Source organism: Eptatretus burgeri, chromosome 3 (assembly GCF_056783735.1).
Source record: "Eptatretus burgeri isolate ZD-2024b chromosome 3, Ebu_testis_v1, whole genome shotgun sequence".
In the NCBI taxonomy this organism is placed as follows: Eukaryota; Metazoa; Chordata; class Myxini; order Myxiniformes; family Myxinidae; genus Eptatretus; species Eptatretus burgeri.
Genome location: NC_140963.1, coordinates 1,883,050 through 1,895,943, shown reverse-complemented (window position 1 = coordinate 1,895,943; position 12,894 = coordinate 1,883,050). Strand labels below are relative to the sequence as shown.

The 12,894-nt window shown below is 41.3% G+C and overlaps 1 protein-coding gene across 2 annotated transcripts in view; it reads right to left on the bottom strand.

Moving 5' to 3' along the window:
* Nucleotides 1-12,894, bottom strand: part of DNAJC10 (DnaJ heat shock protein family (Hsp40) member C10) — a 235,117-nt gene that overhangs the window by 118,385 nt on the left and 103,838 nt on the right. For both annotated transcript variants that reach the window (XM_085872233.1, XM_085872232.1), the window contains exons 15-17: nucleotides 9,430-9,546; nucleotides 9,190-9,291; nucleotides 7,079-7,234 (exon numbers count right to left, since the gene is read on the bottom strand). In XM_085872233.1, coding sequence (XP_085728359.1) covers nucleotides 7,079-7,234; nucleotides 9,190-9,291; nucleotides 9,430-9,546 — 375 coding nt within the window. The remainder of the gene's footprint in view (nucleotides 1-7,078; nucleotides 7,235-9,189; nucleotides 9,292-9,429; nucleotides 9,547-12,894) is intronic.

Below are 12,894 nucleotides of genomic sequence, written 5' to 3'. Positions count from 1 at the left end.
TTTCGAGCATTACATGGACATCAGGGGTCAACCCAAAAGTTGTCACTTCAACAATGTAACATTGTATCAGTGATAAACTTTAAATCAGTTCACATTATTTCAAATAATCTCTATCCTCTTCAGTGCACTCCATTAAGTGGATGACAAATATTTTTCATCCTTGCAGATAAGGTATTGCCTCGAGTTCTTCTTAAGTATTTTTAATGTCCATCTTCGTGTCCATCTCGTGAACCCCTGTAATGTCCATCTTGTTTACCCCATGTACCCTGCTCCATCCCTCTCACTCACACAGATCTCCTCATGTCTCTGCTCCACACTGTTTTTTCCTTCCTTCTCCCACCCCTCGTCTCCTGCCCCCTTTGTATGTTCTGTGTGTTAGCTCTCATATGAGCCTCGACAGTGTACACACAAAAAAGAAGTATCCTTTGTACAGTGGGTGAGGATGTGTGAACCTCTTCAACTGATGCAAAACCTGTTCCTCTAATAATTTACTGAATTAATTTTTGGAAGAATTGCAAAACAATTATTGGTGGATTTCATGTGCATTTTTCTTTTGCATCACAAACAATTCAGCAAAGGTTTGGATGCTTTCTTTATTTAACTTTTCTGCCACAACCATATCTTTGGGACAAGATGCCATGATTTTACTTCCTGAAATGAAATAAATGTTATTTGAATCTTAAAACCACCAAACATCATAAAAAAGGCAATTCTATGTATGTACTGTATGTGTCTATGCATGCATGTACAGGGTGTTTCAAAAAGATTGATACAACTTTGACTTCCTGCCATTTCTTTGTTTTTTGACTGATGCCGTTTTCCTTTTCAGAGTTTGGTGGTGTTATTGTGGTATTTGTTCCCTGGGATTTCTAGCTCTGGATCTCAACCATGCCCTTGACAGTGGAACAGAAGACAAAAGTGGTGGCTCCGTGGTATGAGACAAAAATCATATGTAGACACCCACCGGATGTTCTGCCGTGAATACGACCTCCGAACACGTGATGGACCCACAAATTGTGCCATTCAATATAGTGTGAAACATTTTTAGCACAAGGTTACAGTGCACAACCAGAGCAAGGGCAACAGTGGCAGGCCAGCATCAGGAACCAAGAGACAAGCCAACAATGACGCCATGCGGGATTCTACAGTGGACAGTCCCAAGAAGTCCCACCGCCAGTGCTGCCGGGAGCTAGGAATCAAACCAATATCAGTCTGGCGTACCATCACTACGGAACTGAAGCTTTTCCCATACATCATCTCTATTAGGCATAAACCGAGTCAAGATGACATGAGAATGAGACTTGATATGTGCAACTGGTTCAGTGACAGGATGGAGCGGTCCCCAAGCTGGATCAACCTGATCTGGTTCAGTGATGAAGCCCATTTCCACTTGAACGGTGCCATCAACAACCACAATATTTTCTGGGGGGCAGAACCACCTCAGGAAATCACCGAGAGGAAATCACCTGAAAGGTCACATGCTTCTGCACCTTCAATGCCAGTTGGGGAACGCTAGGGCCTTAAGGCCCAGTTACACCTTGACGTTTTAGCCAACGTATGCCGATTTTTGAATTTTTTTTCTAAAACGCTGGCACACGTTGAATACGTTATGGGTAAGTTTTGATAACATTGAGAGCATGCTGAAAAACACTGCCATACGTCGTTGTACGTTGGCTTTAAACGTTGTACTTTTCGGTTGTCCTCAAATTTTTTCATGCTTGAAATTTCACGACGTATGCCGGCGTATGACTCACACGTTCCACTACGCTGGCCACAAGTTGTATGCACGGTCTGCGATCGACAGACGTCAACACATGCTACTTGTAAGTTAATCATAAGTTGAGACACGCCGAGGTAATGTTTAGCGTACCCGAAACTTATTTCTAACCTATGATTAACGTGTTGTTGGCACCTTACGCGATCGTTGCCACACATCGACAGACGTTACTTTTAAGTCACTCATAGGCTGAAAGACGTCGGTATAATGGATCGTCCTTGCGTCAGCATCCACGGCCACGGCCAGGACACTTATTTGCAGCATTCTTCAAACTTTTCTTCGGCATGACGAGGATGTTCACACTTCGATGTCTAGCTTGGCTATAATTCCAATTGTCCATCGGCAGCGTCTATTTAAAATAGTCGAGTTTGAGCGTTTTAACACGTTCAGAAGAAACGCTTCAAATTTCCAAACCCCAGCGTCAAAAAACAAAGGCGAGTGACAGCAATTTAAATCGTTCATTGTAAACAATGAAAATAGCTGAGTGGTACCGTTTAAAAGTCGTTGAGTGTAAAAAAAATCCAATTGTTGAGCGCAAGCGTCTACTTTCAATAGTGGAGATGCAGCCATTTAAATCGTTGAGTGGCAGCCTATGAACCTACCCGTGGACACGCGGACGCAAGGATGATCCATCATAACCCACACCCTCCCCCTCACACTCACCTACTACTGCCAACATGAACAAACTAATACTAATACTAATACTAATACTAATACTAATACTGCTGACATGGACATCGACTCAAAAAGGACTTGAAAACACTGTTGGGTTCCCTTTTATGAGCAGCATTTTTATATACCAATTCCCAAAACCGCTGTGAACACGTCTTTATATGGCAGTTGTAAGCTAGAAACACATTCATTTTTTTTTTTTTTGTCGACCGGAAGACGTCATTGGAATACGTCTACATACGTCGATGTGTGTTGGGACTACGTAAAGAATTGGTTCAAAGCACGTCAAACATAAGTTAGAAATAAGTTTCGCGTAAAAAAGATATTACCGCGACGTGTTTCGACTTATGAGTAGCTTATAAGTAGCCTTTGTGGACGTGTGTAAGCGTCCACATATCGTGTGTACAACCTATCCCCATCGCATGCGGAACGTGTGTCATACGCCGAGTACGTCGTAAAATTTTGAACATGTTTAAAATTTCTTGACGTACTCTACTTACTACGACGTATGATAGCGTACTTTAGCGTTCTACTCACGTATACCAAACTTACTCATACCGTATTTGACGTGCCCCCAACGTTTTAGACACATTTTTCTTAGGTCGGCATACGTTGGCAAGATCGCCAAGGTGTGACCGCGATGTTGTCACTTCCATTTCTACGGCAGTTATGATTCGAATCGTTGTGCGTCAGCCTTTTAATAGGCTACGTCACGACATCGTCGGCGATGCGTGCAACGCGCTATGCCGAAGTTAGACTATCGTTGGGCATAGGTTGTGTAGGCCAACAACAGGTTCAGCATTCGTTGGTATAAGTTATCTATAACACAACGAAACGTTCTGTGTCCATTACTAATATGTTATGCATACGACCAACTCGTTATGAATACGTCCCAATCTTAAAAAAAAAAACATCAAAAGTTCAACGTCAGCCAGCGTTTTACATACATTTTAATACGTTGCCAAAGCTGGCTAAAACGTCAAGGTGTGACCGGGCCTTTACTGGTTTGAGAATGACGACAGCGAGACGGTGACGATCAACGGTGAGCGTTACCGGACCATGCTCCAGAAGTTCCATAATGATCTCGTCAAAAAGGTCACCCCAAACCAGTTCAGCATGACCTGGTTAATGCAGGATGATGCACCCCTGCATACAGCTGGTGACACCATCACTTTCCTGCGCAGCTCTTCAGAAACCGCCTCATTGCACTGGGAACCACTCATGACTGGGCACCTCATAGCCCAGATTTGAACCCTCTGGACTACAAGTTCTGGGGGACCGCCAAGAGTTCTGTCAATGCAAACCGCCCTGCCACACTGGATGATCTGAAGCAGGAGGTGTCAGACTACCTCCAGGCAGTACCATATGAGACCTACAGGAAAGTTGGACAGACTTTGGAGTCAGAATCAATGCCTGTCTGAATCACAGAGGGGCACACATCGAGAATGTCAATGACAAGGATTTTGCGTAAACACCAATTTTAGACCTCGGGCTCTTACTCACTCCAGCAGTGACTTGCTGCTATAGCAATCAGTGATGGAAAATACCATGTCAGAAGCTTTCAAGAAATGTTTGGTTCATGCTCCTGAGGTTTTTGTTTCTTTGTAAATAAACATTTAAAGTTGCATCACCCTTTTTGAAACACCCTGCATATATGTATATATGTGTGTAGGTATATACAGTATACAGTGCCTATAGAAAGTCTACACCTCCTTTCATAATTTGCATCTTTTGTTGCCTTGTAGCCTGGAAATAAATTTCATTAAATCAGACTTTTCCACCTTTCTTTTCACATTGTAAGCCACAACTTCCAAGCGAAGAACAAATTCTACAAATTTCAGAAAATCAAGTAAAAACTACAAACCGAGAATATCTTGGTTGGATAAGTGTCCACCTCCCTGAGTTAAAGGCCCTATCACACCTTGAAGTTTTAGCCAGCATATGCCGACGTATGAAAAATTTGGCCAATACACTGGCACACGTCGAATACGTTATGGGTAAGTTTTGTATACGTTAAGAGCACGCTGAAGCACGCTGGCATACGTTGTAGTACGCCAAGCTCATCAACAAATTTTAAACATGCTCAAAACTTTTCGACATCTGCCAGCGTATGACTCACACGTTCCGCATACGCTGGCCATAAGTTGTAGGCACGTTATGCGATCATTGACATACGTCGACACACGTTACTTGTAAGTTACTCATAAGTCGAAACACGTCGAGGTCATGTTTAGCCTACCCAAAACTTATTTCTAACCTATGAGTAATGTGCTTTTAACCTATATGTAACTTATCACCAACGCATAGACGTATGTAGACGTATTTGACGTCTTCCGGACGACCACAGAACTTACTGAACGTGTTTCTAACTTACAGCTACCGTATAATGGCGTATTGGCGGCGTTTAGGGGAATTGGTATATAAAAATGGGCTTCACAGGAGGAACCCGTCAGTGCTCCAGACTTCATGGTTTTATTTTTGTTTGTTTGTTTGTTTTCTTCGGCATGACGGTGATGTAGACACTTTGATTTCTAGTGTGGTTATGATTTAAATCGTTGAGCGGCAGCCTATTAATAGGCTATGCCACATGATCGTCGGCGATACGCTGCCGCGCTATGCATAAGTTAGACTATCGTTGGGCATAGGTTGTGAACGCCGACAACACGCTAAGCATTCATTGGTATAAGTTATTTATAAGTTATCGAAACGTTGTGTGTACGTTACTAATACGTTATGCATACGTCCAACTCGTTATGACTACGCCCAAAACTGAAAAAAACTTCAATAGTTCACCGTACGCCAGCGTTTTACATACATTTTGATACGTTGCCATACGCTGGCTAAAATGTCAACGTGTGACAGGGCCCTAACACTCGTTGGAAGCACCTTTCACAGCATTTCCAGCTGTGAGTCTGGTGGGATAGATCTCTCCCAACTTTGCACACCTTGATTGGGCAATATTTGCCCATTTTTCTGGACAAAACTGTTCAACCTGTGTCAGGTTACATGGGGAGCATTGATGGACAGCAATATTCAAATCATGCCACAGATTTTCCGTTGGGTTTAGGTCAGGACTCTGACTGGGCCACTCAAGGACATTTATCTTTTTGTTCCTTAGCATGTACATAGATGTAGTTTAAATTTTGTAGTTTACATGTAGATGTGGTTTACATGAAATCATGTAGTTTGGGTGTGTGCTTTGGGTCGTAGTCATGCTGAATGGTGGACTTCCATCCCAAGTTCAGCTTTCTTGCAGAAGACAGCAGGTTTTTCTCTAGGATTTTTCTGTATTTTGCTCCTTCAATTTTTCCTTCTGTCCTAAGAAGTGCCACTCATTTTGTGGCACTCATTTTGGCATCCTTGGAAGGATGACAGGCAGAGTCAACCCCACCTGGCATTAATTCAAAAGCCAAGGGGGATTTGAACTCAGGATCCTTGGATGCCAAGCTCACCAGCCTAACCATTAAGCCAATCCAGGCATAATGGATATTCAAGGCCTTTGAAATATTTTATACCCACCTCCTGATCTGTGCCTTTCCACAACTTTATCCCAGAGGTTTTTTGAAAGTCCTTGGTTCTCATGGCTGAGTCTTTGCTGTGAAATGCTTCTACCCAGTGGAGGAAACCTACAAGAACAGCTGATTTTATTCTGAAATAATCAGAAACACGACAACGTAACAAAAGTGGAGGCCAATTAACTTGGGGTGTGATTTTGAAGGTGATTAGTTACACCTGAGCTAATTTACAATTGGTATTACAAGGGGGGCAGACACTTATCCAACTAAGATATTCTCATTTTATATTTTAATTAATTTTCTGAAATTTGCAGAATTTGTTTTTCCCTTGGAAGTTGTGTCGTTACGATGTGTAAATGAAGGTGGAAAAAGTCTGATTTAATGTAATTTAATTACAGGCTATAAGGCAACAAAAGGTGAAAATTTTGAAAGTGGGTGTACACTTTCTATAGGCACTATATGTATGTATGTATGTATGTATGTATGTATGTATGTATGTATGTATGTCTGTCTGATTATTTTAGAATTGAAAACAGCTGGCCAAATCTTCATCAAATATGCATTAGTGCTTTGGGTACCCAGGGTCAGGGTATAGGCACAAAATAATTTTCCCCTGTGCCACCTCCCCCCCAACTCCCCACAACCAGCAAAATGGGGTGAAAACTTCCGATTTCACCTTTACATGGAGAATAGTGCAAGTTGTTGAAGCACTGACCCCTGCAAGAGTGAGGGGGGGTATTGACACCTTTTTTTCACTCCAGGAGGGAACGGGTGTTACAATCACTAAAAGTCACTACGTTAGTCCGTCCGTCTGTCCATCAGTCATTAAATCATGAAATGGTATGCGACATGTAATCCTGTGATTACCTAAAATTTTACTGAAAAAAATGTATAAGCGAGTACCAGAACTTTTGTATGACCCCCATATTGTGGTGTGACAATTGTTGCACCAATAAAATTTTAAAATGAAAAAGCAATCACCAACCCTGCCATATTTGACAGAAAAAATTTCCGATAAGAACATTGAAATATACAATGATCTCTCCTTTGCTGGTATTCGGTTTCCTCTACTGCCCCTTGGTTTCTCCATATTTTTTGCCACCAGATGCCTTACCCGAGCCATGCGTTTCCACTCCGGCATGAGTTCCCTGCATGGCTGGCACCACGGAGCATAGAAATCTACTGTCCAAATGTCACCAGGCCGACGACGATGCACAAGTGCTTCAAAGGAACCGGGCTCCAACATCACCACTGACGGAGCCATCAGGTCCTGCAACAGGAGAGGTAAATACTTGTTATCCTAAACTTTATCTTTGACAAATTTTCAATTGCAAATCAACTGCATCTTTTGTGTACATTCTAATCAACAATATATTGAGAGGAAAATGATAGCAATCTCCCTTTCCATGTTAGACTGATCTAAATTTCAGCAACGTATAAAAGTACATTCATGGGCACATGTTTGCTTCAGGCGCATTTTCACATCGGATCTGATCAAACACAGAAAATAAATGTGACGAATCAATCAAGCAGAAACTTTCTTCTCTTTATCAAGCAAAGTGATGTTTATTTGTTGGTTAAGCAATAAACAATGCATTTTGCTGAACAAAATCATATCTTGCGATATCCACTGAACATTCAAAAAGTAAGACTATGTGAAGGTTGAAAAATATATTTTTCTGACAATCCTGGCTGTGGTATGAAAGACAGTTCTGGCCATTATTGGATTAGCTGTTGTTTCAACTTCTGAGCGGTGTATGCCGAAGCATTCTTGACCTCTGTTCTGATGGCAAGCTCCTGTTAATGATTCCTCAGTGTTTATAAAAGGTAAACTTCCTTCTCAACCATAACTATTTTATAGAATTCTTCCTTCAGCTGCCTGATGATATCAGTATGAGTACTGCCGATTTCTTAGACTCACATTTGCCCGCCATGACATATTTTGAAACGCAATTCTTCTTCCGGTGATACCTCCACATCTGCAGTTAGTAGATCTGACCCAGCACCAAGACTGAAGCATCTCTGTGTCTCCTTGCTTTTCTACAGCATCTCAAACCTTTGTATAGATATTCTCACGTGTCGTCTATGACAGTTGCTACCAGGGACCATTTATCATTGCCAGTTGAATATCTGTGGGATGGAAATGAGTGCGTACCACAAATTAAGCAATTGTTTTTCTGGTCAAAGGCAGGGTTTGGCAGCAGCGATCTTCTGACAGCAGCAGTGTCATCTCCTTGACTCATCAAAGCAACTGATGAACTGCTGCTGCTTCTACTGTTCAATTGATTTATTAGTCTCTGTATGTGTTGACTAGTTTGTTGATCTCCAGTCTCTATGCTATCTGGATGTTTTTACCCCGTTAAGGATATCTGTTCTATTAACGAGTAGGGATTGTCCAATGTCATCCTGGCACTGAATACAAGCTGAAGATAAGGATTCCAGCTTCGCAGTGTTCGGGCGAACATCCAAACTTTTATTTGAGAAAGGCTTGGAACAAAATATGCAAGATTCAATATCAAAGATGTCCAAGCTGGCCTTCTTGGTAGGTGCAGCAACACTAAATTCTGCCATTCTGATACCAACTCAAATTCTTAGACCTGTAACAAAAAATATAAGAGTTATGTTGGAAGAATGACATGGGGCTATTGAGGGTTATACGACAGGAAGGGTCACCTCAATGGTACATAATTAACTTTAAAAACATTATGAATTGGTAAAAGGTGTCATTATAATGCTACTTTATTCTCACTTTTCGAACTAAAGTAAGCCTTTAGCTTCCTGTGTAAAATAACAATTGTAGAACAGCGCCCCCCACCCCCCCTCCCCACCCACTTTTCACTTTGATGCCCTCTTCTTGGAGAGTGGTCATCAGTGATGTGTATGGTAGATACAGTATTTCCCCAACTTGCAGCAAGGAAATAATCAGACATACAGTAGTTGATTTTGCCAGTCGCAATCAAAAACGTTTGATGTCCCCTCCCCTCCCCGAATGTAGGTCACAACATGATTTGTGATTATTTTAACGCTTGTCTTCATGGATTTTCTTACTCATGGGACGATAATGATCAGATATATAAAAGGTGAACTTTGGTAAAATGCCAGTTTGGGTTGCTCGAAAAATCGGCCATTTCTGCGGCCCGTGACGCAGTACTATCGATTGGATAGAAACCATGTACAAGGGCAAAAAAAAATAAAAAATATAATTTTTTTAAGGTAAGAAGATACCTGAATAAATTCAAGGATGTACTGCGCACTGTGTTGTCCATCGTACACATGAATGCTGCTCTGGTTGAATACGAGTGTGGTGGGATAAGCTTCAATATTGTGCTGGAACATAGCACAAGCTCATTAGAACATAGGAAGTTGGTACACTCCAAAGCACTTGCAAGTTGCGCTTTTCAGTGGAACAATAAAACAAAATAAATAAGAAAAAAAAACGAAAAGGTTTGTTCAACTTCATCTCACCAAGTTACAGATGTCCATGTGAATGGTGCAGTCAACTGTGCCAAACCTAAGCTGCCCAGTTAACTGCTTGGAAGCTTTCCGCAATTCTGGCAATAAGGCACGGCATGGAGGACACCACTGAAACAGGCAAATTCCAAAAATACATTGATTATTGTGGGCTGTCACGGTAGGAGGGTGAATCAGATAGACTTTTGATGGGTGATGTGTGCAAAGCAAAATAATCTTCAGCAAAATTAAGAAAATACAAGGATAGGCAGGCGCAGAAATAATTCTGTCCATCCTGCCTGAATCACCACCCATCCATCATCACATCAAATCAATCAATCAGTTATGCAGCGCTTTTGATTCAGAAAATCTCAAATTATCTGATGAAAAACAGGAAATCTACCAAAATGAAACACTGTATTTATGTGTTTGTATATTTGTCTGTTCCCTCTCATAAGGACGATTCAAGAATGGTTTTGAAGGCCAATCTTTTAACACGACTGTGTGTTCACTACGGTCTATTTTTCAGGACTAAAAAACAAATAAAAATAAAAACTCCAAAAATATTTTTCATAAAATGATAATTCCATCTCTTTCATTAGAAATGTGGACAGTGAATTGCAACCGGGCCTCAAAGGTGGTGCACAGAAGCGTTTCGTAAAATAACAATAAATACAAGGCACAGGGAGGTGAAATTCACTGCACATGATGTGTAACACATGCAGAGTAAAACGAGTGTTCATGCACGTCTGTAGGATGTCAAATAAATAAAGAAGATACAAGCACAGCTGATACTAGGCCGAGGATTCAGACTTTGGCACCCTCACGAGGCTGTACCGTCAAAATGAAGCGTTCCAGAAGAAAAAGAAAATAGGATCACATTTGTACTTGTAGTGTATTAAAAAAACGTTTTTTCATGCAATGAAACGTCATAATCTGGGAGCGAACAGAGATTTGTATTACATCTCGAGTACAATAGGTTTGAGAGCTAAACTCATCAGATGGTGGGATGGAGACCACCGAATGACCATTCTTAAGTTTTCCAATTGGTGCATTAAGTAGGGGGCACTGCTTGAAGTCAGTTTAAATTACATTTTTGAGCACATCAATCAAACTGGTGCCAAAAGTTTCATTTTGGCACTGTGATTACAGATATGCAATTCTTAAGTGATGACTGGTACGAAACGCATTTAAGAATGGCCTAAAGAGGGTGCCACTTTCACATTTTGAGTACATCAATGAAACTTTGTGGAAATATTCTTTCGACCTTCCTGATGAAGGATCAGTAGTTCTTAAGTGATGACTTTGGTGCAAAACCCATTTAAGAAGCCACAATGTATGAAGCTAAGGATAGTGCAAACACCAGCCTGAATGAGTGTCGTTACGAGAAGTTCATGAAAACATACGGAACAAAGGGAAATGGAAAAAAACCTACGAGCCAATTTGAGGGGCATGTATGCAAGTGGACTACCACCTTGTGAAGAGGAGCTCAATACTCACATTAAGCGTGCTTCCTTTGTTGCCAGCATGTGGGCAAGAGCAGATCAAAATCATATAGAGCAGAATCCCACTGAATAAAATGGCTGGCAGTTAGTTGATGACCATTACAAACCGGTTTGGTTCGAAGGGGAACAACTTCCCGAAAACCTTATCCCAGAGACAGAGGAATTAGAAGCAATTAGTGAGAGAGCTGGCTGAGCTTCATTCTCAAATTTGCATCCAAAAGGTTTGTTGATCTCATTGGCCAGTGAAGACCATCCGATTTATAAAAAGTGATTTCTTAAGTGCGGCTTTCTTGGGGTTAAGGATTATTTGATCCTTCAAGTAGACCCTTCTAGCCCTTCCAATCTAAACATAGTGCCCAAACTGCCCCTTCGGTATTTGGACACATAGTGTGAGATGTGTTTTAATTACATTTGTTAAGAAGTTTTAATCCCTGGGGTTAACGGATAAGAAAGGGCTAATTAAGGGTTCATTAAGAGTTCAATCTCAAATTGGCGCCCAACACCCGTTCTGATCTCATAAGATTGCTTTACCCATCCACCAACTAAATTCATCACTGAAGAACGATTTTTGTCTGGGGTTTACGGATAAGAAGGGTCTTAAGGGCGCAAGGGTCTTCACATAGCCCTTGGAAAAATAATTTGATTGAGCTGACGCCCATTCATTTACATGACGGGGGTCTATAGATAGTTACAAAAAACACAAATTACAACCATTTAAGAAACCATAGTGCCTGGGGTTAATGAATAAGAAAGGGCTAATTAAGGGTTCATTCTCAATTTGGCGCCCAACACTCGTTCTGATCTCATAACATCGCTTCACCCACCCACTAACTAAATTCATCACTTAAGAACGGTTTTTGTCTGGGGTTTACGGATAAGAAGGGTCTTAAGGGCGCAAGGGTCTTCACATAGCATCTGGAATACAAATTACAACCACATTCCGAATGCCTGGTTCCATTGCGTTGTCTTCATCAACAACCGTTTAATGAACGTAGAATACGCTCCGGAGGTGTAGATATAAATTAGGATATAGATGAGAAAATCTACGAGATCCACTTCTACCAGTACAGGTAGCATTTTCCGGGCCGACCTTGACAATGAGATGATTCGCAAACTGAGAAATCCTCTACTCATCCGGTATATGCTTAAAGTTTATATGAACATCGCCGGTGTATCACCGTACAAATAAACAAATTAGATAAGACCAGAATAATCTCCACTCGTCTTTCGACACGTCTCCAATGACCAACGCCAACAGCTGTAGCTAGGCCCATGTATACAGTAGTAGGATGTTTTAGCAGACAAGAGGTTAGTCGAAGTGAAACCGCGCTGCCACATCAAGGCCTTTCTGGCCTGCAAACGAAATTAATCCAGAAGAGTCGCCTGAAATGGCTGCCAACGTGGAGACAGAGACATCAGCATTTCCACAATCACAGAATTTAACTGAGAGACCAGAAGTCGAGGGTGAGTTTCTTTTTCCTCTTTACCTTCGCGTCTTTTAGTTTCCATTGCTATACTTGCTGCATGTAATATTAGCATCGCAATACGATGACCGAATCGTTCTTATCGTTTTATCCATCTAATTCATGTTCGCAAGATGGCTGCGCCCTGGGAGTGACAAAAACATAGAAGTTTAACCATTCGTCTAACAGGTCTGTCAGATATTTTCAGGTCATGTTATATTTTCACTGAATGACCTTTGAATTTAGTCTCCTATTTATTTTACAGATGATAACCGCACTGTTACTGTGCCGGTTCAACCATAGCACTGTATCATCCACATTACCCCAAATGAAGCAAGCAAAATCATGAAAATGACAGACGAGAAATGGATAACGGTTCGCAAAGTTGCCGAAAGTAGAAGGACAATGACGAAGTTCGCAGAGTCCAAATATCGCTTCGTGATTGACAACCTGCCAGAAACCTCCGATCAACTCGACGGATATCACAGTAAGTGCTATAAAAATTTCACAGC